The sequence below is a fragment of the Panicum virgatum genome, chromosome 9K (assembly GCF_016808335.1).
Source record: "Panicum virgatum strain AP13 chromosome 9K, P.virgatum_v5, whole genome shotgun sequence".
Taxonomy (NCBI): domain Eukaryota; kingdom Viridiplantae; phylum Streptophyta; class Magnoliopsida; order Poales; family Poaceae; genus Panicum; species Panicum virgatum.
The window spans coordinates 62478927-62506692 of record NC_053144.1 but is presented as its reverse complement, the minus strand read 5'-3'; the positions used below and the strand labels follow the sequence as shown (position 1 = coordinate 62506692).

The following is a 27766-nucleotide window of genomic DNA, read 5'->3' as shown; positions in this document are numbered from 1 at the left end:
GACAGGCTCACTCCCAAGTACCTAACTGACATCACATGTGGATAAATTACTTAAGGACTGACAGGCAATCAGATGGCTATTTGTTCCAAGACGTTATACAGACAGACGAGCAAAGTCACTATGATCTTCAGAGGAATGGAACGAACTTCAGATAGATACGCCCACGGCATTTACACTGATCTGGTTATCCGGAAGCACCACAAAGCAGAGCAGGCCTTCAAGGCATCCATAGAAACAAGTACTAGGATCATAGGGCAAGTAACTAGAGCATCACTAGATCCAAACCACATTCGTGAGACTCACTCACTGACAGTGCATTATCCTGAAAACCATACCTCATTTACACATCTAAACTACTCCAGCCTCCAAGTGGCCAGTAGGCCAACGGCAAATGGTACTACGCCCTGCACCTGCCATCCCAGCTGCTGCAGGACGCTCATCACTACTAGTGGCCTGCTACTCCCACACGTCCAGAGAAGAGTCGTCGTCTTCGTCCCGGTGGTTGGCCAGGGCCAGCTCCTCGGAGACGTAGGAGAGCCCCAGCATGAGCCTTACCACCTCCGCCGCGTCGTCGAGGTAGTACTTGGCCTTGCTGGGCTTGCGGCCGACGGTGCACGCGAACACCTCCGCCTTGGACGCCAGCGACGCCCCGCAGGGCGCCGTGGCGAGCAGCTGGAACATGTCCTCGTCGGACTTGTCGTCACCGATGCACAGCACGAAGTCCGGGCACTCGCCCCGCTCCTGCATCGACGCCAGCATGCGCCGCGCCACCAGGCCCTTGCTCACGCCCTGCAACAAGGAAACGAAATGATTTCTTTCCCCTAGTGAGTTTGATTGCCCATGCCTCGATTATTTGTGCCAAGAACATGCATGTCGATGAGGTGAAGATGATTTTTGAAGAACGAGGGGGAGGCGTCACCTGCGGTTTCACTTCGACAGAGTGAGGGGTGGTCTTGACGGACACGGGCTCGTTGGCGAGCACGCTCTCGAGGTGGTCGACGAGCTCCTTGGCCTGGCAGGAGCCGAAGTCAGGGTCCGCGTCCTCGTAGTTCCAGACGAGGACCGTCTCCCTGTCCTCGATGGTTGAACCGTCCGTCGTCTCCCTGTAGAGGCGCATCACAGGCTTTGCGATCTGCTTCCAGCTGCAATCGGCAGCAGTGATGCAGGTCTGCCACTCTGCGTCCCTCCTACACCTTTATTCAGCAAAATAGAGATTCAGAGAGTCAGAAATCATTGAACTATTAGACAGTTCCTACTTCCTAGTCTCTCAGCAACAAATCGACCAAATTCGTTTCATTGCATCATCCTATGCTCTATTCCAATGCTACTACTGTATGTGTTTGTGTCCAACTAAGCAGCATTGTGAAGTGAAACATTTCTTCACAACACAATACTGCTCTTTTTATATATATATATATATAAAAAAGAGAAACATGTCTTCACAATACTGACGCAACTATCAGCTCAGCAGAGTGAACAGAGTCTATGATTTGTCTTTTGCTGGGCAGTGTTGTTACGAGTTATGACATCGATCAAATTAAGTCAGATGTTATACATGGAGAAAGTGAGACAATGAATGATCTTGAGGAACAGGAAGTAGCAAGCACATACCTCACGAAATAGCCATGCTCTGCCGCTATGCCAAGGTTCTCACAAGGGAACCACTCGTGCAGAGTGCGCCGGTCATACCCGCTGCAGAGGTACACCTCGTTGCTCTTGTCCCGGCACAGGCTGTTGAGTATCCTCACCGACTCCGCGGACGGGCTCTTGTTAATCGCCTGCGGCATCAGCGTGCCATCGTAGTCCAGCAGAACCGCACGCTTCTTGGCCCTCCGGTACGCCATGAGGATACTCTCCAGGGAGAGCTTCTTGAAGCTTAGGTCGAGCGAGACCACTCTGAAGCGCAGGCCGAAGCCGATGCCCCAGCACCGGCGCTTGTCGTGGTCCACGCAGGTCCTCTTGAGGTCCACCAGGAAGCTGTTGGCCCAGTACCCCACGTCGTGGGTGTTCACGTAGCGGAAGTGCTTGTCGTGGCGCAGCCTCTTCTCGCTCTCGGGCAGCACGAGCGCGCTCTCCATGGCGTCGGCCACGGCCTCGATGTTCCACGGGTTCACCCTCACCGCCCCGCTCAGGGAGGGTGAACACCCGATGAACTCGGACACCACCAGCATGCTCTTCTTCCCCTCCGGCTTCCCCTGCCGCAGCAGCATCCTGTCCAGCGCCTCGTTGCCCTGCCGGGAGACGATGTACTCGTAGGGGATCAGGTTCATGCCGTCGCGGACCGCGGTCACCAGGCACACCTCGGCGATGACGTAGTACGCCACGCGCTCGTAGAACTGCAGCGGCTCGTCGATCAGGACCACGGGCTCGTACCCGGGCTCGCCGTACACCTCGTTGATGCGGCGCACCATGGCGTACGTCTCGGCCTGCACCTCGGCGACGTCCTTGCCCCGCCCGCGCGCCGGGTTGGCGACCTGCACCAGCACCAGCTTCCCCCGCCACTCGGGGTGCTGCCGCAGCAGCTCCTCCATGGCGAGCAGCTTCAGGCTGATCCCCTTGAAGATGTCCATGTCGTCGACGCCGAGCATGACCACCCTGCCCTTGCCCATGTACATCCCCATCAGCTCGGCCACCTTGGCCTCGGTCTCCGGCTGCCCGAGCACCGCCTTGAGCTGCTCCATGTGCACCCCGACCGGCAGGATCTTGATGCTCACCGTGCGGCCGTAGTACTCGAGGCAGATGTTGCCCCTCTTGGACTCGTACGAGAGGCCGAGCATGCGGCTGCAGCAGGAGAGGAAGTGGCGCGCGTAGTCGAAGGTGTGGAAGCCGATGAGGTCGGAGTTGAGCAGGGCGCGCAGCAGCTCCTCGCGCACGGGCAGTGTCTTGTAGATCTCCGACGAGGGGAAGGGCGAGTGCAGGAAGAAGCCGAGCTTGATGCGGTTGAAGCGCTTGCGGAGGAAGGTGGGGAGCACCATGAGGTGGTAGTCGTGCACCCACACGAAGTCGTCGTCCGGGTTGATCACCTCCAGCACCTTGTCCGCGAAGATCTTGTTGGCGGAGACGTAGGCCTGCCACAGCGCGCGGTCGAAGCGGCCGCCCAGGTCGGGGGACAGCGGCAGCATGTAGTGGAAGAGCGGCCACAGGTGCTGCTTGCAGAAGCCGTGGTAGTAGCGCTCGGCGATGTCGGGCGGCAGGAAGGCCGGCACGCAGTTGTGGGTGTCGAGGAGCGCCTGCGCCACGGCGTCCTGCTCCGCCTGCGGGATGTCGTCGCGGAGGCAGCCGATGTAGATGAACTCCATCGAGGGGGGCGACGTGTGGTGGAGGTGCCGGAGGAGGGCGTCCTCGTCCCAGTCGAAGGTCCAGGGCTCCTCCGGCGACGCGGGCCGGTGGGACCGGATGGGGAGCTGGTTGGCCACCACGATGGTGCGCGGCCGCGGCGGGACGGACGGCGACGCCGGGGAATCGTCGATGAGCCCCGAGTTGGTGACCACGCGCGGGAGCCGCCGCCGGAGCGCGCCCAGCGCGCCCGCCGCCGGCGCCTGGTCCGCCGCGCCGGTGGCCAGGTCGAGGAGGTTGGAGTAGGAGCGGGACACCATGGCCGCCCGCCTGATTCCTCTTTCTTGCAAGGATCCGAGCAGTTGCCCAGCAGATCAAATGTTTGGGCTTCTTGCTACAAGAAGCACCACCGCCCTTGAAGCAGAATCCAACCAAGATTGGTACCGGAGCTTTGGCACGCTGTTCCTTGTAGGATAACACCAAGCTCGCAGAGCTTGTGGGAGAAGTGGCGCACACTGGATTCAACAAGCAGACGCCTGTATCACTATGCTCACCCTACGAGTGATGGGAGCGAGTGCAGCCACAGAGTCAATTGGGAAGACAGAGAGAGGGGGAGGAAATTGTGTGCTTTCAATACAAGGGAGGGGGAACCTTTTCTTTTGCTGCAAACTGACGTTGTTGTTCTCGCCTGAGACTGGCTCAGAGTGGGGTGGAAAAAGGTCGGCTCAGAGACTGGCTGGCTATTTGCAGTAAAAATCCGACCGCTTTGAAGCGAGCAATGGTGGGGGGGTTTCACTTTCCAGCAAGCAAGCAACTCAAGTAGAGAAGAAACTGATAAATATCAGACGAGGAAAGTGCAGGAAAAAGAACAGAGAAAGAGAAACCCGGAAGAATCTCCGGACTAGCCGCAACCAAGAGGCCTGCTCCTCAACCCCTACGCGATCAAGAGCTGCTCATCTTGCATGAGGAGGAAGTGGAGGGGAGGGGAACAGAGCTTTATAGCCGCAGTTCCTGCACAAGATCTTCCGAGCTCACCTCCGGCGCCCATGCCCTCGGATTAATCAATCAGACGACGGGGACAAACGAGTCGCATAGGACGCCATGACGGGGCGGTGTGGAGTGACAGGGACTGCAATGATCTCCTCCTCCCTCCCCTTGTGGGAGACGGATCAAAGACGAGCGAGAGGAAAGTACAAGAAACGGGAGCGGAAAAGAATGGGTTTCTTCGGAGATCGGGAGGAGGTTGTTTGGTTTTGGTTTGGTGGCCTTGCGCTTGGATCTTTCGGCAGATCCCAGGGAGAAGAGCACAGGCGCCTCACAAGTGCACTGCCCGCTGGAAGAAAATTGGGGAGGAAATTTATTTACCGGGCGGGTCGGGCGGACAGGGGTTCGGTGGCCGTTCCCGTCGTGTGATTTTATTGGTTTTATATCAGGCGACAGCGAAAGAGCCTCACGGCGAGTGAGAGTTTGTGTCGAATTTCTTGCTTTTCATTGCAGTGTTGTTTCTCAACCAGAGTGGAGATCAACCGCCCTCTGCAGCCCTCCTACCGGAGTAGTACAGTGTTCAGACTTCAGACTTGCCGCCGCACGGATGTTGAGGGCTAAAGATAGTGCATGCTTGGCAAAGCTCTAGTTCAATTTTAATTGGCCTATCAATTTGGAATGTAACAAATTTTTCCTTTGTTCTAATAAGGAGGTAGGATTAGCCAAAGCTATTGTTTCATAGGATTTTAGGCTGTGCTCATAATGGAGGCATGTGTTTTAGCGCGAGCGTCTCTACGAATTTTGTGAGGGAAAACACTTTTATGTGCGCTGCCTAGTTTTGGTCCTTTATCTCTCTGTTTTTTAGTAGGTTTTGGTCCTTTGTCTAGCTTGGCACGTTTGCAGAAAGTCCAAAGGTCCTCCCAAAACCACACCTCTCAGTTCTCACCAAGCAAGAAGCACTAGTTCGGATCATGGGCATACATCTCTTTTGGCATCCTGACCATATCTCAATCTTTTATGAAGTCAAAAAAAAAGATGCTCCTCGCATTTGGCTGGAGACAAGAACCAGTGCGAAGCTTTCGTGGTCGCGAATGTTTAATCCGAGTGGACCTTCCTCCCTCCGCAGATGCGCGGTGACCACAGGCTTTTTACCACGGGAAACGATCGCGTGCTGGCAACGGGCGGACGGCGAGCCCGTCGAGCTGGGGAAGGAACACCCGCACGCCCACGCGGCGAGAGAACGGAGGCCGCGACGGCGACCCAGGCTGTCCGCTGGCGACGTGGCGCGGCGCGGTACGTCGGAGGCGGCAGTGGCTGGGGGCAGCGGGCTAAGGCCCCGTTTGGGAGGGCTTCACCGGCGGCTTCACGAGCGGCTTCAGGTGAAGCCAGGGGCGGATCCAGCGTGGGTGCTAGGGGGGCTCCAGCACCCCTACATCCTTGCGCACCATGGAAAACTATAGGAGGTAGGAGGTAGAAAAAGAAGAGGATAAAGAAGAATAGGAGGGCTGAGGAAGGAAGAAGGAACTCAGCCCCCTCTTAATTTCTATCCTGGATCCGCCCCTGGGTGAAGCCCTCCCAAACGTTTGTTTCAGGACCGGCTTCACGTGTGAAGCCGGTTCTGAAGCCGTCGGCGGCTTACACAGGCAAGGTGAAGCCATGAAATCGTGGCTTCACGCGGCTTATACATTAATCTAACAAGTGAAACTGTTTTGCCAAACATTTTCTAAAACGGCTCCAACTCTACCAGAAAAGCCGCTCCATCTGAGGAGCCAGAGCCGGAGCTGTTTTTAGAAGAGCCGAAGCCCTACCAAACGGGGCCTAAGGGCATGTACAAGGTGCAGACGGCTCATGTCTATAAGTTTTTAAAATGCAAACAGAGACAGTTAAAAAGATAGATGGTACAATGTACCGTCTATTTAGCTGTCTGAAAGCTGTTTAGTGCTTTGTTTATAGCCTAGATCCATAATGAATACCATTTTGTATACTATGTTGTTGCTCATACTCCCCCGGTCTCATCTCACTCGATCACAGAATGAATGCGGAAAAGATTACACCGAATGAGATAACCCTTGTTGTTCTATCAGCTTGTAGCCATAGCCGATTAGTTAGTGAAGGAGATCGCTACTTCAAGCTTATTCAAGAAGAGTGCAAGGAGATCGCTACTCTGAAGCATGCTCCATACCACACGGCTTGCATCAGCAGACTGTCCATGGCCGAACTAGCACCAGCAGATGCTTGCATCTGCAGATGGCGCGCCCTCTTCCTCATCCGAGTAGCAACCTTGCCCCTGTCCCTCATCTCCTCGCTCAACCCCTCGGGCAGCGGCGGCGGGGCCTCGTCGCCGGCGCCGGCGACCGAGTCGGGCCGGACGACCCACAGGAACAGCGCGCTGTTGCCGGCCAGCCCCCACTCCGTCTCCTCGAGCGCGGCGCGGCCGACGGCGGCCACGCTCCCCAGGCTCACGTAGAGCAGGGAGCAGGGAGCGCGCGGGCGCGCGCCGAGCCACGGCAGGCAGCCGCAGTCGGGGGCGTGGAGGGTCCGCTCCGCCGGCGGGCGGGACAGCAGGTGCAGCAGCCCGACGGCGAAGGCGGGGCGGGAGAGCTCGCGTCGGATCGCGGCCAGCTCCGGTGCCCCTCGGAGGTGTTGACGCCGACGCCGGACGCCGAGGCCTGGACAGCGCCGGCGACGCGGGCGACGGAGCTGCGGATCTCGTCGGTGTCGCTTCCGTCGATGTGGAACCCGCAATCGATCCGTGGCGGTCGTCGACGAGCTGCAGCGCAGCACACAACGGGGCAGCGCCGTCGTCTCCTCGCGTTGGGCACCGAGCCCACGCCGTCGCCTCACGAGGCGACGACGCCTCGCTGTCCCAAGATTTTTTTTTTTTTGCAAAACGTACAGCACACAGACGGCAAATCGACAGCCGTTATACATGCCCTAATGGGAGCTTGACAAGTGGATGTGTGAAATTCAGTGGGAGGCAGAGGAGGGAATCTGACTGGGCTCCCACTTTCTGCCATAGATGCTGGTTGCCGGATCTGTGCCGTGGGCAGATGGAGATGGAGACGGAGCTGTTCCTCTAGTTCTAGTAGGAGTAAACCATCACAATATGTTTTACTACTAGTGTTTTACCTAACTTAATGTAAGAGTAAACAAAGAAAGGCCTGATCTGATACAGAATCCGTCACTGCTAAACATCTGGTACAGTAACAATCAGCAACACCACCGAGCAGAGGATTGCAACGCAGAATGACGACATCGTGTCGTGCGGCGAGCGGGGTCAACAAGATATAAACAGACCAAAAGAGATAAGGTTTCAGCTAGGTGTACGAATTAATTTTGTTGCCGGTGCCTTTTTCGGGCGCCGTACCCCCCTACTGTCGCTCCATGTGGGGGGCTACCACTCACTACGGCGCCGTCGCTTCTGCGCTCTCGTACCAGTCCCGTGGCCACCGCCCCGGCGCAGCCTGCGCACCCGCACCCGCCAAAAAATCGCTCGCGAGCATACGAACACAGCGTGCCGTTCCGGCCACGGGCCACCGCTGGGCAGCGCGATCGGTCAGGGGAGGGCGGCGCGCCACCGGCGGTCCCGCCGGTGCTGGAACATCCAGCCAGCGGTCAGGGAATCAGCTGGCTGTCGAGGATAAGATATGCGTGCCTACCCAGTTTTGGCGCCCGGCTGCAGCCCGCTCTGGGTCTCGCTAATTTACGGTTGACCGTAGGGAGAGGCTTCCTACGGTCGATCTCCCGACCGTATTTTTTTTCCTTTTTTAGTATTTTTTGTTATTTTTCAATTTTGGAAATTTTTTGTAAGAGAAATTTTGGAGAGAGAAAAAATTTTGACAAGAAAAAATTAGACACAAAAATTTGAAAATTTTGGAGCAGCAGCAAATTTTTCAAAAAGAAAATTGAAGAGCAGAAAATTTTTTCAAGAAAAAAAATTGGAGTGCAGAAAAAAAATTCAAGGAAAAATTAGGGGAGAGAGGAACCTTCAAGAAAAAGTTTGAAAAAAAATTGATGAGAAACATATGAAATAGAAAAGTTTGAGAAATAATTAGAAAAAAATTCAAGAAAAAGTTTTCCATCCAAATTGTAAAAAAAAATTGCATCCAAAACCAAGAAAAAATCCAATGAAAAAATTGTAAAGAATTTTTGCAACAAAAAAGAAAAAAAACACTTGCCTGGAGCTGGCCGGCGAGCCACCGCGCCGGGCCTCCTCTGCCGCGGGCCCGCCACGCCTCCCCCACCGGCGGCACGCCTTCTCGCCGCGCGGAGCATCCCTGCCTGCGAGCCTCGTCGCCGGCGCCGCGCGGCGCCCTTCCCATGGTGGGGCGCCTCCCCGCCGCCCCCAGGCCACCCCGCCGCGCCCGAGCCTCCCCGCCGCGGCACCCCGCCGCCGGCGAGCCTCCCCGCCGCCGCCGCGCGGCGCCCTTCCCGTGGCGGCGCGCCTCCCCGTCGCCCCCGGGCCTCCCCACCACGCCCTACCCTCCCCGCCACCCCCGAGTCTCCCACCGCCGCCATCGCGACACCCCGCCGCCGGCAAGTTGGCTGCAGCCCCGCCGCACCAATCGGGCCCGATGGGATCTGGGAGGAGAGGGAATAGAGAGGAAAAGAGAAGAGGGAGGAAGAAAGGAATGGGAAAGAGAGAGGAGAGAGGGTGAGTGGAATCGACCGTGACTTTTGCAACTTACGGTCAACCGTAATTTCAGCATCTCGCCGCTCTGGGGCGGCGGACGGTCCGCACAGGTAACACCTAGATATTTATCGAGTTGTGGGCCCCGGTTGTCATATCCTCCTTCCTCCTCATTCCATCGATCAGTGACGAGCTCCACTCGTCCGCTCGTTCCGCCGTCACCCCCTTCCTTCGATCTCCCTCCTCCGGCCACCATACCTCGATTCCTTGCGCGAGCATCTTCCCCAGCACCTCCTCCACCTTCCCCAACCCCTAGCCCAGCTCCTCCCGACCGGAATCGCCACCGCCGGTCACCATTGGAGCCCGCTTGAAGCTTTGCTCCACCGTCGATCCGCTTCTCCGGTCATCCTCCGCCCGAACCGATCGCAAGAATGGATTCGTGGTGAGTTACTTGTGCTCCCCGGTCTTTTTCCCTTCCGTTGTGCACCGCCGGCGCCGGTGAACGGCCGCCGCCGCACCTGCTGCCGCCTGTCGCGTGGTGTCAAAGAGGCAAACCGCAGACGGTCCGCCCAGGGGGGCGGACAGTCCGCCAGTAAGATTAGGGTGGGTCTAGATACGTCGTTGGCTCTGGCGGGTCTGCAAAAGTAAACTGCGGATGGTCCTCCAAGGAGGGCCGGACAGTCCGCAAGTTAGGTTAGAGTTTGTCCAGAAACGTTGTGTTTCTAGTGGCCTCGCGTAAATGAACCGCGGACGGTCCGCCAAGGAGGGCCGGACGGTCCGCCGGTAAGATTAGAAGTTTGTCCAGAGACGTCGTTGCCTCTGGTGGATTGGCAGAGTGAACTGCGGACGGTCCGCTAATGGGGAGCGGACAGTCCGTCATAGAGCTTGAATTTCATCCAGAGACGTTGTAGGTGCTGGCGAGTTGGCAGAGGTGTACTGCGGACAGTCCACTACTGGATCGCGGACCGTCCGCCATATAGTTGTAAGTTTATCCAGAGACGTTGGTAGGTCTGGTAGGTCGGCAAGTTTGAGTTGCGGACAGTCCGCTGCTGCATAGCTGACAGTCCGCCAACTAGTTCATTTTTTAGTATAAATCTTTTGTAAGTAGGGAATTTTAGCTGCACTAATTTGTGTCATATGCTTGTGCATTAATTGGCATTTCATATATATTCATGCATATGCATTATTGCAGCTCATTTAGGTGCGCTAGAGGTACACGTGTGGACGTGAAGCACGCGGTGATTGGAGTCGACCCACAAGATGGTGTTCGACGGATATCGCCAAAAAATGGAAGGACCCGCTGAAGCAACCAAAGATCCGGCCCAAGGTCGGAAGGGCCCAAGGCCTTAATAGCATTAACACTGACTTAGTGTTACCCCAAGCAAGCCCCGGTGCACCTCCTAGTATTTGAAATTATGACACACACACACACACACATATATATATATATTAATTGTGCATTACGTATAGAAATTGGTTGAAACCCTAGTTGCATGATCCCTAGATTTCCTTGAGTTTATACTATTATGTTAGGACGATAGTAATGCTATGCTTAAGAGTTCCCGGTAGAAGCCAAGTGACTTCTTGTCACCCGCGAGATTTAGGATGTTTAGAAGTCGAGTAATGTCGGTACCTCTGGACTAGGGTACCCCCTCTTGCTGTGTCAAGACTCGTAGTTATCCGTAACTACGCCCAAAGGAGCTGAGTAACCGGACCCCTGGGTCCGACTCCATCTCACCGGACCAACGGTCTCGGACCCGCATCCCGCTCGGGGACAGGTCCGGTGTCACCACGTGTCCCGGAGAAGGGAGCACTCAGCCAAAGCAGCCGGGGGCCCCGGACCTCCCACGGGGTCCCGGACCCCCATATACTATCCGGACCCCTCAGCAGGGAAGGAACAAGCACCCCGCCTGGGGGTTCGGAGCCGCCGCGTGTCCGCAGACGCAGATACACGCGCGGCTGCCAAGCTTCCTCGGGAAGACTTGGCCACCTACCGCATTCAATGTGGGAGGCGTTAAGTGCGCTATGCCACAACAGAGCCCGAGGAGACTTTCGCCAGGCTGTACTGTTGATCGCGCATTACCAAGGTGCACAGTACAGCCTCTGGCGCCACTCATGCCACGCACGTCAGTCTGCTACACCAGTTAGACACGACAACTCGGCGACGGAGTATCATAACGCCTACACGCTAGACCCAACAGTCTACGCCGCAACCTACACTGCCTCAACGGACGCCTCGCCGATGAGACAGGAGAAGACCCCCCTCAGTCAGAGAGTCTACAGGACGATGAAGTGTATCCGGCAAGAGATGCTCCGTCACTGTAGCACCACTACTGTCTATTTAGTAAGGTATACATCCTTGTTGGGCCCACCTGTCGGGGTCCGACGCCTGTGTACGCGTCCTCCTTGCTCTATAAAAGGGAGACGCCTGTTAGAGAAAAGGGGGGCCAGCAGGGGACTTGGAGGCAGAGGATAGACTCATCCACAGACCCAAGAACAATACAACTCTCAGTGGACGTAGGGTATTACGCTCCGGCGGCCCGAACCACTCTAAATCCCGAGTGTTCTTGTGTTCTTGCTCCATGAGTAGATCTGAAGAATTGCTTGCTCCTCCCTGGGTATCCACCCTCTGGGGTTAGGCGGGTGCGCTACGCCACCCGGCTGTGGCCCTCCTTCCTAGAGCTACGACAAGTAATTTTCCGGTTACTCGCGATATATGTAAATTAATTATATTTCGACATATGAGTTGCTGAATGGATATAGAATGCATGGAAATTTGAGACCGGGCGAGAGAGGTGTAGTCCCGTCTGAGTCGGTTAAGGACCGAACCGTTGTTGGCCCTGCTGATCATGTTTGAAATGTACTAACCGCATGCCGGGAGTAGGAGGTAGTCGAAACCGGTAAGCCGAGTACTGCCTCACCTCTAAAGTACAGGACTCCATCTCACCTCCTGGGGCAGTCGAGTAGTCGCGGAGAAAGGGGGATGCATATGTTTACTTTTGGTGGTCTCACGTTGAGCTCGGCTGACCATATGATGGTGGGGCGGTCCGACGGGGCTTTTGCGTGCCGTGTTGGTTAGGTCCACCTTACAAGGTTAAATCGAATCGATTCGCCGTCTATCGCTCTCGGATATGAGCACCTTGATCACTGTGTCGCATCGTAGTGTTATGATGGAATGATGAGTATATTCATTTATATATGTTAAGGAACACATTGAACTATTATGGATTGCACCCCTATGGTTGCTATAGTTGGTTAAGCAAATATTAGACTATAATTAATTTATATAGAATCTGAAGTTAAAATAACGAAATTAAGGAATTTCTTTAGTCGCTGTTTTCTGCAAAATAACCATCAGCCAAATACTTTGCATGTCTAGATATGTGGGCTAAGTTATACCCACTGGTCGGGTAAGTCTTGCTGAGTATTAGTTGCTCAGGATTTGTTGTTTACCCTATTTCAGGTTTATGAGCTAACTAGGTGTCATATCGGTGGGCTCGATGTGGCGCCTTGTCTTCACGTTTCGGTAGTTCTCGATTTATTTAGTTTGATTTATTTGTTCTCTATTAAAAATGCTCCTCAGATTAAATTCTCTTCTGCTGCTATCATTTCTTTTGTTTATTCTAAATGGAAAGTGGTTTTGTAAATAATTTAAAATTAATTACGATTGTTGTAAAATTTTATCATGTTGTTACCTTCTGCGCTCGCTTTCGTGCGAGACTTCTGGTGTGTTTCGGTCGGCCTGTGGGTTGGAAACAGCATGTCAAGTTACACTTAATTAAGCTAATGCGATAAATAATGACGGTTACGATTAATTAAGCATTTTAACTCGGCGGGTCCAATCGTTTCCGTTTCTAGATCGGATAGAAGATTGATTTCCTGTTCTCGGCCGGGGCAGCCGTGGAACGCAATTAAACCCTGCTGCTACGTTTCTCTCGCACCCAGTGACACAAGCTCGATGCACGGTCCGCGTGGCGTCACATCAGCGGCTGCGGCAGCATTGTCGTGTTAAAGCAATCGACAATGCTGCCGCAGCCGCTGATCAGCGGCGCCGTTCGGGTCCATCAGATGGTAAAAAGATAGTTAATTTTAGCTAATTCAATAGTGTTCTACTATACTAGCTGATTCAACAGTGTTCTACTCGAGGCACACTCAGAACAGGGGGACGTTTCGGAGGGCAGGGCCTCGCTGTCAACGCCGGTGCAGTGTCACTGTGTCAGTCAGATCAGTTGGTACACCTGGTCACGACGCCCTTTCTTTCTCCTGTTGCAGCCAGCTCCCGCCGTAAAACCTGACGCTATAATCAGCCTCACGAGCTGCACCGTGATTGTGAACACGGCAATACGCCATGAGTTGCTGTTGCTGTGTGTCTTGGCTTGTAGTCTCGATCCTGCTTGATTTTGGAGCCTGCCCTGATTAGATGATCCATCCGTGGAGGTCGTCTCGGGTCGGTCATTGGTCGCTGTCGGCGAGCATTTCTGGATGATTAGGACTCGCGTCGATGAGTTTAAATAAGATCTGCACTGCTTTTTGTGTTTTGCTTCTGAATGATATTTTCTAGCCGGAGCATCCTTAAATGATTGCCGATCGTTGCTTACAGTGTCAGTTTCAGGGCCAAGCAGCCGTGCAATTCGGTCCCTTTTCTTGATGGGCGCCTGTCGGGCGCATCGCCGTGGGCTTTTGATCCCCACTGTTGAATGGATCTGCCAGGCACAGTGATCACCGTACACTAATGTCCTCCAGGCTAATCCGCTGCATGGTGCGTTTAACCGCGGCATTAACGGTAAACATCATCAACCTAACAGATAGTAAGCGCGTGACAATGATACGCAGTGCTCATTTTTTTCTCACAATGTTTTGCGGTGGCATTTCCGATGTCGTTGTATCCTAGTTAGAGAGTGCATCAGAAATCATTTCTCAATTCGGACCAAGCCCTAGTGGCTTCTTGCCGAAGCAATAAGCCGTCCAAGGGAGGGTTTTTAATGTGGGCGAGATTCAATGAATCTGTGACGATGATGGCAATGCTTTACCCATTGAGGCCGTGTTTAGTTGGTCGGCGTGTAAACGCAAAAAAATTTTGCGACGGAATCTTACCAATTTGAAGTACTAAATGAAGTCTATTTATAAAACTTTTTACACAGATGGGTTGTAATTCGCGAAACGAATCTAATGATGCTAATTAATCCATGATTAATCAATAATTAGCAGGTGGTACTGTAGCATCACTGTTGCAAATTATGGATTAAGTAGGTTCATTAGATTCGTCTCGTGATTTACAGCTCATCCATGTAAAAAAGTTTTGTAAATAGACTTCATTTAGTACTTCAAATTAGCAATATTCCCTTGCAAAATTTTGCGTTTTTGTATTTTTGCGTTTACGGGGTGGGAACTAAACAGGACCTGAAAAGGATGCCATCATAGAGTAAGCACCATGGGCAGTCTTCAGTCACTGGGCTTTGCTTTCGGTAATAGCAATTTGGATAAGCAGCAAGGGGAAGTTGGAGCTCCTCGATGCTGATCTGATTTGGTTTATGGTCGCTGATGATAGTGGACAGGCAAACCGCTATTGTCATTATTGGGAATCTGGGCATTTACCTGGCCCCACAGCAGAAACTTTGTGATGGCATCCTTTACTTTTGGAACTTTGACGCAGAGCTCACTCTGCCCGTGAGCACACGAGGCCATGACTATGCAATTAACCTGCCATATGAGCCTCAATCAAGTCTTGAACCATCTTAAGTTGTTCTCTTAAAAAGTAGAAGTTACGGAAAGCAGAATTCAATTTACGGATTCAACGTGTCAAATTGCGTTCCACAGTTTTTTTTTTAAAAAAAAACTCCAATACACAATGGAACCTGCCGTTATATATATATATAAACTCACTGTCAGTGGAGCCGTCGTTACGGAAGGAAAGCATTTGACAGCAGGCTAGCGAATTCTGGTCCAGGTTCTGAAGGGAAACCGGTTCTGAAGGGAAACAGAAGATTTCTTGCCTGGCCGGCTGCAGCTGGAGTTTGATGGCGATATGCATAGGTGGGCACGTACGTTCCCAAGGAGTTCGCTAGTACATAATTAAACTAGCAAGCAACCAAGCCTTGACAACGTCACTTGGCATTGTACGGCATCTGGTTTGACTAGTAGGTGTTTGTCGTGGAGCTGCAAACCACAGCCGGGTGGCGGAAGGCACCCGCCCTAGCCCAGAGGGTGTGTACTCGGGGGTTAGCTAGTCTTAGATCAATCTTCCTCAAGAACACGATGAACACAGCAGGATTTAGAGTGGTTCGGGCCGCCGGAGCGTAATACCCTACGTCCACTGTGTGTTGTATTGCCTTCCCACGAGAGTGAGAAGTTCGCTAGAGCTTGAGTCTGGATTGTGGAGATGATGTGTGAACCTCCTGTGTTCTAGCGGGCGTGCTCTCCCTTTTATATGTCCAAGGGGAGCACGTACACTGAGCGGGGCCCCGACATGTGGACCCGGCGATGTATTATAAACTACACTTTGGCCTTCAATGGCTCAGATCCGGAGATCTTGTCGTCGGCTTCTGTGCGTAGCTTCTGACCAGGGATGGTCTTGAGTTGTCCTGTCAGAGTAGAATCTAGCCTTTGCAGTCGCGCGTCGAGGTCACGATGAAGCGCCGAACTACTGACTCAGTCTACTGTAGCAGCGTGCACTGTTGCTTCAGTCAGTAGCTGGTCATCATGACTCGTCGCTCATGCGCGCAGCGCTGAGTCTTTAATGCTTGTCTCGGTATCTGGCGATCCACAGTGTGGACTGACAAAAGCTGCCCCGTGCCCAGAGGCAGCAGATCCCGCCTCAACCACTCGCACTTAATGCGGGTGGGTGAGGGAGCTTCCAGCGGAAGGCTGGCGCCCGCGCCCGCGTCTGCGTGACACGTGGCGGCTCCGGACCCCACCCGAGCAGCTTGCTGAGCCGAGAGCTCACGGGGGTCCGGGTAGGCACGTGGAGGTCCCGGACCTGCCTGCGGGAGTCCGGATGGCACGTGGAGGTCCCGGACCCGCCTGCGGGGGTCCGGGTCCGCGGCCACAGGTGCTGAGCATTTCCACCTCTGGGACACGTGGTGACACCGGACCCGTCCCCAAACGGGAAGCGGGTCCGGCACCGTTGGTCTGGTGAGATGGAGTCGGAACCTAGGAGTCCGGCTGCTCAGCTCCTTAGGGCGTAGTTACGGATAACTACGCGAGTCTTGGCACAGTAGGAGTGGGTACCCCAGTTGTAGGGTACCGACAGTGGCCCCCGGGCCCGCCTCGGGAGAGGCAACGAACCCGCAGGTGGGGCCACTACTGTGAGCAACTTGGCTGCTTCTGGCACCCAGCGGTGCGCGCCGCAAGGGTCTTGCCCTGTATCGTCCATCCCTTGGGTCACCTGCTGCATCATCACGTTTGGACCTGCACATGACTCAAGGTAGATGCTTAGTAGCGTGCCCACGGGTCCCAAATCCTGTTGGCTGTAATCCTTTGAGATGGATAGCTAGGTTCAGTGAACGAAGCTCAAGGGGCCGGCCTTTAGGTTAAGAGAAAGTCCGGACCTCCAGGTTCCCAGTCCTAGGTACTACGGCACTCATTCACAGGAGGTGGTGCGTGCAGGCTTAGGGTACGGAACCAGGCTAAGCGGCTACACGGCTCCGGACCTCCCCGGAGAATGAGTGCGCTTCCCTGAACCTGCAGGTTCCCAGGGGTCCGAACCCCTCTCTTCCATGAGGGGTCTCGAGCTAAGTCACTAACTAGCCAACTCAATTCGGACCACAATCACCGCACAAGAGTAAGAAGCCACGTGGGGGTTAGCGCAAACAGAATGCGTAGATCGAAATTGGAATGTAACATCCTTAGAGGCGAACTGAGAATAAACTTTTCCTTTATAACTAGATGTACATGAGATGTGCGATGTAAGCCAGAACACGGGTTTATGAGGCCGGAGCTGTCCGGACCTCCGGGCCCCCAGTCTTAGGTACTACGGTACTCACCCTAGGGAGGTAGAGCATGCAGGCTTAGGGTACGGAACCAGGCTAAGCGGCTACACGGCTCCGGACCTCCCCGGAGGGTGAATACGCTTCCCTGAACCTGGTTCGCAGAGGTCCGGACCCCTCCACGGGGGAGGCTCACCGGACTGGACCACACGGAAGTACTACATAGTTACAAAGGAAAAGATTTTATTCCCTGCTGGGCCTCTAAGAGTAGGACTTACAGAGATGTAGAGTCGGGGGTACGACCGGAGTCGGCTTTCCGCCGGAGAGAGCCACTAGAGCCGGCTTTCCGCCGGAGCGGGCTTGGTGCGACCGGAGTCGGCTTTCCGCCGGAGCGGCTTGGTGCGACCGGAGTCGGCTTTCCGCCGGAGCGGGCTTGGTGCGACCGGAGTCGGCAGTCCGCCGGAGCGGGCTTGGTGCGACCGGAGTCGGCTTTCCGCCGGAGCGGGCTTCCTCTCATGAGTGAGGTATGCTGTGAGCTGGGATTTGTCGCTCCGCCGCTCGCAGCTTGTGAGGGGGCCCTTGACGGGTGCCCTGACTCTTGCCGGCGGGCGGCGCGCGCCGCCGCCAACGGTGGCTGCTCCACAGGCACAGTTGCCCCTGGAGCAGGAACGCGAGAGGCATGTGGCGTGGAGGACGCCACCCCCTCCGTCATCTCCACGTCGTCCACGCGAACCATGGGGACGAAGAAGATGATGAAATGCGACCAGCTAGCGCCCCTACCTGGCGCGCCAAATGTCGTGGAGCTGCAAACCACAGCCGGGTGGCGGAAGGCACCCGCCCTAGCCCAGAGGGTGTGTACTCGGGGGTTAGCTAGTCTTAGATCAATCTTCCTCAAGAACACGATGAACACAGCAGGATTTAGAGTGGTTCGGGCCGCCGGAGCGTAATACCCTACGTCCACTGTGTGTTGTATTGCCTTCCCACGAGAGTGAGAAGTTCGCTAGAGCTTGAGTCTGGATTGTGGAGATGATGTGTGAACCTCCTGTGTTCTAGCGGGCGTGCTCTCCCTTTTATATGTCCAAGGGGAGCACGTACACTGAGCGGGGCCCCGACATGTGGACCCGGCGATGTATTATAAACTACACTTTGGCCTTCAATGGCTCAGATCCGGAGATCTTGTCGTCGGCTTCTGTGCGTAGCTTCTGACCAGGGATGGTCTTGAGTTGTCCTGTCAGAGTAGAATCTAGCCTTTGCAGTCGCGCGTCGAGGTCACGATGAAGCGCCGAACTACTGACTCAGTCTACTGTAGCAGCGTGCACTGTTGCTTCAGTCAGTAGCTGGTCATCATGACTCGTCGCTCATGCGCGCAGCGCTGAGTCTTTAATGCTTGTCTCGGTATCTGGCGATCCACAGTGTGGACTGACAAAAGCTGCCCCGTGCCCAGAGGCAGCAGATCCCGCCTCAACCACTCGCACTTAATGCGGGTGGGTGAGGGAGCTTCCAGCGGAAGGCTGGCGCCCGCGCCCGCGTCTGCGTGACACGTGGCGGCTCCGGACCCCACCCGAGCAGCTTGCTGAGCCGAGAGCTCACGGGGGTCCGGGTAGGCACGTGGAGGTCCCGGACCTGCCTGCGGGAGTCCGGATGGCACGTGGAGGTCCCGGACCCGCCTGCGGGGGTCCGGGTCCGCGGCCACAGGTGCTGAGCATTTCCACCTCTGGGACACGTGGTGACACCGGACCCGTCCCCAAACGGGAAGCGGGTCCGGCACCGTTGGTCTGGTGAGATGGAGTCGGAACCTAGGAGTCCGGCTGCTCAGCTCCTTAGGGCGTAGTTACGGATAACTACGCGAGTCTTGGCACAGTAGGAGTGGGTACCCCAGTTGTAGGGTACCGACAGTGTTTTTCCGTGGGCAAGTTTTGACTTAGGTTGCATGCGGACAAAGGACTAGGTTCCCAAATCTATTAGGTCAACAAATGGAGCCTCCACATTCGCTCTCAAGTCCAGAAATTTTCACATTAATCGAAAAAAATAAAAAAATAAAAATTACCCACCACTGTCACTATGATAAAAATTAGCCTAAAATATCCCTGTGCCTAATTAAAAAACACCCACCAATGCCATTATAAAAAATTAAATATAAAATACAATTTAGCTATGTATCAATTACACATATAGACTATTAATAAAAACTAAAGCTAACAACAATCAACCAAAATAAAATGAAAATAAGAATAATTATCTGCATAATATTATTAAAGCTCAACAAATCAAATTGTTATTATAGGTAGATCATAGTTGAATTGTTTTAATCAATAATAATATATAATTTAAAGGATGATATATGATAAAAAAAATAATATAACATTCAAGTAAGGATATAACGACATGCAAATTTTTAAATTTTCAATACTAGCCGCGCAAATACACGGACTATACGACTAGTTTTCAGTATTTTACGAGACACAAACCGGTGATCAAAATTCCTGCCCGCAACAGTAGCTTTTCTTCCATTAAACCCCCTAGAATTTTCAAGTATAGTATCCTCCTGCCCTGATCATGCACTAGTATATATGTGATGCGAGATGACTTGTGATGCGAGATGACTAGGCAAAAGTGCCAGCCCGTACGTCAAAAGGCGGGCAACCCGACTGGAGGAGGAGGATCGCGGAAAGTGGCACAAGCTCCTTTCGGTGTCGTCCGTCAGGCCAGTAGTCATGGGGGATTCAGATACACTGGCGACGCCAGTGGCCACTGCCTACAGAAATACCACGCCTTCGGTAGTCGCTCGCTCGTGCGGTTCTCGTCGACGCCGCAAATCATTCGGAGCATAGTGCACTCTGCCCGGGCCTCCCCTTGCTGTCGCCTTGCATTGGACTGCCGCCAGGGACGACGATGCGATGCGATGAGCAGAGACGAGGTTGTCAACGTTGTTTAAGACCCACCCGATCCGCCGATCGCGACAAGTCGAGAACACATCGGCCGCGACGCCGTCGTCGTCGCGTCTCAGATTCCGGGCGATTGCTAGCCCGGCGGCGGCCGGCGTGCGCCGTGCACCTCGGTGTACGCGTCAGCGAGGCCTCAGTTCGGTGCTGCCGCTACCTGGCGCGCTAAGACGGTGGCCATAGACCGTCCACAGTGGAGGGAGCAAATGAAGAAGCAAATACACTGTTTGATACTGTAGATGTACTGTTTGGCACTGTAGGCAGAGAGGGCGTGGGAAACGAGGAGGGAGCAAATTTGCTCTTGCTCCCTCCGCTGTGGTCAGCCTTAGGCCACCGTCTTGATAAGACCCTAGAAATGCGTTAGGCTTCCAGCACCGGGGCTATCGGTGCGGGGTCGTGGATGATGACGGCGGGTGGTGAATGGTGATGTGGGTTGCGGCCTTGCGGGAGATGCCCGTGGCCCCACATGCATGGACACGGAGCCATGGCGTGGCCGGCGCCGTCAGCTCGCACTACCGCGGCGTAATAACGGCGCATTTGCGTTGCATCTTCCAGCCAGTTGTCTACAAGCATCCACGCCGCACGTCCAGAAAGTGTCGCCAGAAACTTCACAAGATTCCTCCAGATGATGATGATGAGGGATGCCGCTATTGCTGCCGCTGTGAGAGACTGGAGCTCGTCGAATTTTCAGGAGTACCTGGTAGTAGCGTGTTCCAGAAAAAAAAAAAAGGGTCTGGTTGCAGCATGGTCGTCGGGCCGTTGGGATCTTGCAGCAGAACCGGCACCCCGCTTCATCAGGGGCGGGCATCCGATAAGGATAAGCGCCTAGGCCACCACGCATAGTTTATGAGCCTAATCGCAACTTGCAAGATGCTCTCTCGTCCCAATAGTGTGGGACTACGGATGGTGAGGATTCATTCCATGTGGTCGCATGTGGCCCAAGGGCGAAAGCAGCGATAAGAAATTGTTGGGAGTACTGCTGTGTGTACTGTACAAGTACATCAACAACAGTTTCGGAGCGTCGAGCAGATCGTTGGCTTGTGTGTACTGTACTGCAGCGATAAGAAATTGTTGGTTTGTGGGCTGCTAATGCAGTTTCGGCCCGTACAAAACTACACAGAGAGCAGGCCTACCAGTTCCTTTTAGCTTCTATTGGGCCAATCGGAGCGTACACATCCGCGCAAATTTTTCTACCGGCCTGTGTCGCGGCGATCTTTTGGTAGGTAGTAGGCCGGGGCCGGGCTTAGTCAAAAGAAAAGGAAAATAGTTGGCCGGCTGGATCGGCCTAGTTTTTTCTTTATTTTGGAATGCGGATCGGCCTAGTTCTTTTTGATCAAGGATCGGCCTAGTTCTTGACTCTTGAGCAGTGTTGTGGTGAACTTGGAACACTGCCGCCAGTAGAAAGATTTTTTCCCCCTTTTCTTCTATAATAATCTATGGGAATGGGATTCTGAAGTGGTAAACAAAGATGCCAAGATAACGTCGCACACTTTTTCCACTCATCAAACAAGCTGGTGAGAACGCGAGGCGTGTTTATTTGTGCAGTGGAAAACGGAATCGAAGTTGAAGGGGGGAATTGAGAGAGAGAGAGAGAGAGAGAGAGAGAGAGAGAGAGAGAAGAAGAAGAAGAAGAAGAAGAAGAAGAAGAAGAAGGGTTGAAGGGGAGCAAAGCAACTCGCTCGTGAGAACGCGAGGAGGTTGCATGGATGCTGCACTGACCGGTCGGTAGGAGTAGGACACTAGAGATTCGAGCTCGACGACGACCACGACGCAGAAAGCGCGTCGCTCCTGGACCTTGGACTCGGACGAGTCGAGCCGACTTCGACCCTAATGATGATGACGTCGGCAACGACGGCATATACCACCTCGTCTCCGTTGAGGTGCCGCTGGATTCTGTTGAATTTGCCTACTGGGACCACGCGTCAGTGACGTAACGGCTGGGCCGATTCTGCTTCGGCGCTTCCTACCTGGCAGCTTCCTGCTCGGCCGGTCGGCCCACGGCAACTTGCCTCCTGACGTGTCATTGGCCCAAGAGTCAAGTAAAGAATTCCCAGCCGCACCCTCGAGCGCGACACAGCCACTGACGCTCCTGTCCCACACGAGACACGGCCCCACCAATTACGGGAAAGTACGCGGCGTAGCTACCACGGTGTGACACCGCCGTTCGCCACTACAGTCACCGACACATATGACCTACCAGATAGCGGCCCCACAAGTCAGTAGGTTGGCCAGGAAACACGCACCGTAAAGTATTGCCCGGCCACGCGCCTTTCGTGATCCAACCAAATAAATATCCTCCTCCTCCACATTTTCCTGTTCTTATCGCAGAAGGCGAACGAAACCCCCCTTCCTTCACCTCCCCGTTCCCGTACAGTTCATCAAAGAAATCTGAAAACCAACCAACAGACCCAACCAAAATCCCCTCGCCGCCCCTTCCGGGTCCCGTCCCGTCCCTTCTCGTCGCGCGGGCGGTCGCCTCCCTCAATCTCGAAGCCTCCAGCGCCGCCGCTCATTCGAGAAGCCTCCAGCACAAAATCCTAGGGTTCTCGCGTCGCCCGTCGCCATGGGCTCCAAGAAGCGGTCGCCCCAGCATCCCGCCTCCCCGGCCAGCGGCGAGGTCGCCGGCGATGCCGGCGCCCCACCGGCGGGTAAGGCCCCGCCGGCGGCGGCACCGGTGGGGGTGGTGCCGAAGCCTCCGGACGTGGCGCCGTTCCTGACCAAGGTCTACGACATGGTCTCCGACCCGGCGACCGACGCGGTCATCTCCTGGGGCCCTGGCGGCGGCAGCTTCGTGATCTGGGACTCGCACGCCTTTGAGCGGGACCTGCTGGCGCGGCACTTCAAGCACAACCACTTCACCAGCTTCATACGCCAGCTCAACACCTATGTAAGATTCCCTAATCCTTTGTTTCCGATTTACTTGCGTGGCCATGTTTGTTGCAGGTGCGCGAAATCGATGCTGTTTTCTGCTGATTAGTCCGATTGGTGGCGTGCACTAGGTTCTACAATATTGTGCTTATTATTGCGGGTAGCTAGTACTTTAGTTTCGAATTTGCAATTGCTTGGTTGGAGTAGCTTCCGACCACAAATATGCATAAGCTCCTTGAGTTGCTAATGGCTTCACCTATTTATCTTCATGCATTTTGGTATATTCTGTTGCTTCGCTCAATGTGGGGTTGGAGATGGATTTTGGTAATATTCTGTACTTCCCGAAACGAAACTGAATTGTTCAAATGGGTTGGGGGTGATATACAGATACTCTAATATATATTTGCCTTTCATCTCATTTGCTCAATAAGAACAGCACATAAACAAATGGCATTGGGGGTTATTTTTATCTCCTTTACCATTGTAAATCTGTGCACCTGACCAAGTGTATATAATTGGCTTCTAGAGCTATGTTGATCTTGTTCCCTTTATTACCCGGAAAAGAATGTTTTCTGACATTTGGTAGTTTTTCATAATTGTATTGGATTTTATCACCTATAGTACTTTGCAACCATATAAAGGATGCTGCCTTACTTCTTACCTGCATCCTAGCCTGATGATCTACTCGACGATGCCCTTGGTAATAGTTTGCTGCATCATACTGTATTCTTGCACTGAAATGGTCTTAGTATACCATTTTTTATGATTGTTGTAAATCCAACTCCATGTTGCTTGATGCAATGATTTGTGTAAGTCTAGTCTAGTGTTTCTCTTGTGATACTGTGTTTGCTTCTTCTGTCTTCACATATTTACATAAACTTTCTTATGAAGATTGCACCATATATTGTAAATGGAAATATGTGAAGACAGAAGAATTTGTCTTTTAAAAGCATATTTTGTCTTGATATTTTATGTGTTGTGTGTTCATGTTGAATATTAAGTTTTTATTTAGATGAATTTAATAATGTTTTATTTAGATGAAAAGAATTTAATAATGTTCTATTTCATAACCAGGGATTTCATAAAGTTGATCCTGATAGATGGGAATGGGCCAATGAAGGTTTTGTTAAGGACCAAAAGCATCTTCTGAAGACCATCAAGAGAAAGAAGAAATCTGCTCAGGATGCGACTAGTGACCTGCAGCCGGCACCTGTCAAAACTGCACCTGGCACTGAAAATATCGAAATTGGAAAATATGGAGGTCTTGAAAAGGAGGTTGAAACCCTTAAGAGGGACAAAGCCCTTCTAATGCAGCAGCTAGTAGATCTCAGGCAGTACCAGCAATCATCTAGCCTTGAAGTGCAGAATTTAATTCAACGCCTACATGTGATGGAACAAAACCAACAGCAGATGATGGCACTTCTGGCAATAGTTGTCCAGAATCCAAATTTCCTCAATCAGCTGGTGCAGCAACAGCGCAGGAGTAATTGGTGGAATGATGATGGGCGCAGGAAAAGGAGATTCCGTGCTCTGGAACAAGGTCCTGCAGCTGATCAGGAGACTTCCGTTGCTGGCGCACAAATTATTCAGTACCATCCTCCCATTCCTGAAACCTCCAATCAAGTAATACCAGTAAATGGAGCTTTTTCTCCAACTACTGCACAGCCAGTTTCAAGCCCTGAAACTGCCATGCCCATGGATGTAGAAACAACTTCTAACAGTGTGGATCCTCTGGCTTCAACTGGGGACCTTTTTACTAACACCTTTGCTCTATCTGGTTGGGATGATATGTTTCTTGGTTGCGAAATAGAAGACATACTTGCATCAGAGCAGGACTTTGAGATGGGAGAACAACAGAACTCTCAAGTGGAGCCTCCGTTGACTGTCGAAGATTACACTGAGTATCCTGTTTTTCACACTCCGCAATTAGAGCTGGAGCAGCAGCCGCAGGACTGTCAGATGGTAGCACAACAGGGCCACAAAAATCCTCAATATGGTATCCACTAAGTGCCGTAAGCTTGTCTGATGCTGTTACCTTTTATTCTACAAAGCATGTATTTGATGTGCACAAGTACAGGCCTGCCTATTGAATGTTGTGATAGGGTTTTCAGTTTTGCGAAAACGGAACACCTTCTGAGTCACATTTCTGTTTTTTGTTCGCTGCTTGCTAGAATGCTCATGCTGACTCATTTCTTTATCTTGGTGGAAACAAGGCATAACAAGCTGAGCGATTACTTCTATTTGGCTAAATCTGACACAGGGTCATTCTTTTATAAGTTAATAGTTGCAGAACAGAAAAAAAGTGCAATATTCAATTTTCTCAACGCAAACTATCTGGCGAGTCTTTGAAGTACACGAAATTGTTTACATTTTGATCAATGGATAAGTGATAACCATGCAAATTCTGATTTGAAAGATATTCATTTGTGGTATTTGGTATTTCTTATAATCCTATTTTGTTTATTATTGTTTTCTTGCTCTGTTCTATCCAGTATTTCTAACAAATTTAGACACTCTTGTTTCAGCTGATATCATAACCAAAGCATGAGTGATAGTCAAGGAGCACATCATTCCGTGACATTAGGTGGGTAGTGATGCTTTACCTTAAAAAATCTTTTACACTTTGTTCTGTTTATGAACTTTACTATGAGTTTGCAGAACAAACATAATACAGCATCACTGGCATTATACAATAGGGCTTTCTGTCAGAATCTGAAGTCATTACCCGCTGGTTTTCTTTTTATATGTCATAGTTTTAGCTGCTATGTGACCCTCTCTCAGCCGTTTTCCTCTAATAGAATCAAATGCACGTTGATATGGGTATCTTCACTTTTTGTATATCCAATGCTATCCAGAATCTTCTCATTTAGTTTTTGCATGAACGTAGGCCTTTGATGCAGACTAAACAAGCTTAACTTCATGATTTCTCTGCCATGTGTTGCAGATTTGTGATGCACGGAGTCTTCGAACCCAGAGTGTTTCACCAGATGGCTACCATTGACAACCTAAAGGTGTTTGAAATGCTCAGGATTTAGTATACTAGTAATAATACATTAAAAAAGGACAGCAACACATGTTGACTTTAGGATTTTCATTTTCCTTGTTGGCGTGCTCAAGGTAATAGGACAGGGATTTTGTTTTTGCCCCAACTTTCTTTGTCCTAGCTACATGGATAACGCAAGGTAGCATCGATCATCTGTTGTATATACTGTTGTATTGGATTTATACATGAAGAGCAATTTTGTATACGTTTTTTTTTTATTACGATGAGTCTTCCTAGGTCGCTACTCCTATACGGAGAACATTACATGCTTGCCCGCTGTCAGATCTGAACTTTTGTATACGGAAAGCACTACAGACGCTGTTTCAGGTCTGAAGATGTTCGCTGATATGCTAAAGTCTCTTTCGGGGGAACGCTTAATAACTAGTAAATTTTGTTTTAGTTAGAAGTACTCTCTCCATCCCAAAAAATGTAAATCTCACATATCAAGGAATCAAACAATCTTAATTAAGTTTGATAAAATTTATAGAAAATGGTTATTATTAGATTAATCATAATCATATTTTCATACTAAATTTATTTGAAGATATAAAATTTAGTAATATTTTGTATAAATAAATTTGGTCAAATTTAAAATTTGTTTTATTTTTGTGGGAAACGAGATTTACTCCGTTCTCTGTGAACAAAGATATTGACAAATATTTGTAAATCATCCAGGCGCATCTGGTGTAGTGGTATCATAGTACCCTCCCACGGTACTGACCGGGGTTCGATTCCCCGGATGCGCAGCTCTGTCTTCATTTTTGCCAACTACATATTCTGCGCCAAGCAGCAATGGGTACCGCCGTTAAAAAAAAACAATGTGTACCGCCGTGCTCGTAGCCCTGAGCGTGTTTTTCTTTTTTATATTTAAAAAAATTAAAATTTCAAAAATATATGTCTGTTTTGGAAAATTTCAAAAATATACCCCGGTCGTCCTATGGGGGGCGACAGGGCTCAAATGTAATTTTTTTCTTCAAACTTGCAAAGAAGTCCCTGGAGAAAAAAAAAGAGGGGGGCCTGTCGCCCCCCCCCCCCCAACGGGCGACAGGCCCCTGTCGCCCACCCCAGGGGCCAGTGGCGGATGCAGGATTGGAGGCAAGGGGGGCTGAAACAATAGATATGTTGATTTGTGTGAAGATTTAATGGTGATTTGAAGGTCTTGCTACAGTGTTTTACGTGTAATTAGGGGAGCTTAGGGGGGCTTGAGCCCCCCTAGCCCCCCTCCTGTATCCGCCCCAGTCAGGGGCGACCCGCCGGTGGGCCTAGCCTACAGGCGCCAGGGGGGCCGGTCGCCCCTCCTGCGGGCGACATGGGGGCCTGTCGCCCCCCCCCCCGGGCGACCGGGTCAGGCCGCCTATATAAGGCCTCCCCCTCATTCTCTCCTCTCATTTGACTTCAAAAAATCCAAAAAAATCCAGAAAAAAGAGTGGTGAGAAGAAGGGAAGCGACGAAGCTCTGCCGAATTCTGCACTTGTGATCTACCGGTAACTTCCGTATAAATTCGTTGATATTGTATAACAATTTAATTTAATTAGCAGATTAGCTGAATTAGATTTGGTGCTTTAGAACACTGGTTTAGTATTACAATTTGAGTACTATTACAGACTTTTTCAAATAAAATAATTATACATTAGAATAGAATTATTATAGTACCTTATTAATATTGCAGTATAAGACAATAGAATTATAACAGTACCTATATTTTCACGCATCGATTTGGTATACGATATGTGCATTGCTTAAATTATTATTTGTTATTTGGCGCACCACACTATAGCGCCAATGTCTTCGTCAGGATCAACCTACATTTCGTGGAGCAAGTGTAAAGCCACTGTACCCAAAGGAATTGATGTGCCAATGTGCTTCTGCGGTTCGTTATGCAAGTTCATTCAATCTGAGGTTTTAGGAGATGACTACGGCATGAGGTTCTTTATGTGTGAGAACTACGAATATGATCCACCTAAGCGATATGGCAAAGACCGGGCCAAGGTAGCAGGACAACATACGCTATTTTTCTATATGACCTAACATTGAGTTATGATTCTAACTTGTGTTGGACAAAGTCTCCTCCGCCTCTTTGTGATTTTATGCAGTGGTT

The 27766-nt window shown here is 51.8% G+C and overlaps 2 protein-coding genes and 1 non-coding gene across 3 annotated transcripts; 2 read left to right on the top strand and 1 right to left on the bottom strand.

The window, feature by feature from the left end:
• Nucleotides 1-100: 100 nt before the first annotated feature.
• LOC120646805 (alpha,alpha-trehalose-phosphate synthase [UDP-forming] 6-like) lies at nucleotides 101-4793 on the bottom strand. The gene is made up of 3 exons (XM_039923278.1): nucleotides 1612-4793; nucleotides 920-1193; nucleotides 101-789 (listed from the first exon to the last, which is right to left on the bottom strand). The coding sequence occupies exons 1-3, from the start codon at nucleotides 3594-3596 to the stop codon at nucleotides 457-459; spliced, it is 2592 nt and encodes an 863-aa protein (XP_039779212.1). The 5' UTR covers nucleotides 3597-4793; the 3' UTR covers nucleotides 101-456.
• Nucleotides 4794-22073: 17280 nt separating this feature from the next.
• LOC120646804 (heat stress transcription factor A-9-like) lies at nucleotides 22074-25884 on the top strand. Its single transcript, XM_039923276.1, has 4 exons — nucleotides 22074-22644; nucleotides 23700-24621; nucleotides 25151-25209; nucleotides 25570-25884. Exons 1-3 carry the CDS (start codon nucleotides 22321-22323, stop codon nucleotides 25171-25173), a joined length of 1269 nt encoding a protein of 422 aa, XP_039779210.1. The 5' UTR covers nucleotides 22074-22320; the 3' UTR covers nucleotides 25174-25209; nucleotides 25570-25884.
• Nucleotides 25885-26343: 459 nt separating this feature from the next.
• On the top strand, nucleotides 26344-26414 carry TRNAG-CCC. Its single transcript has one exon. It is a non-coding gene; the product is annotated as a tRNA-Gly (tRNA).
• Nucleotides 26415-27766: the final 1352 nt, after the last annotated feature.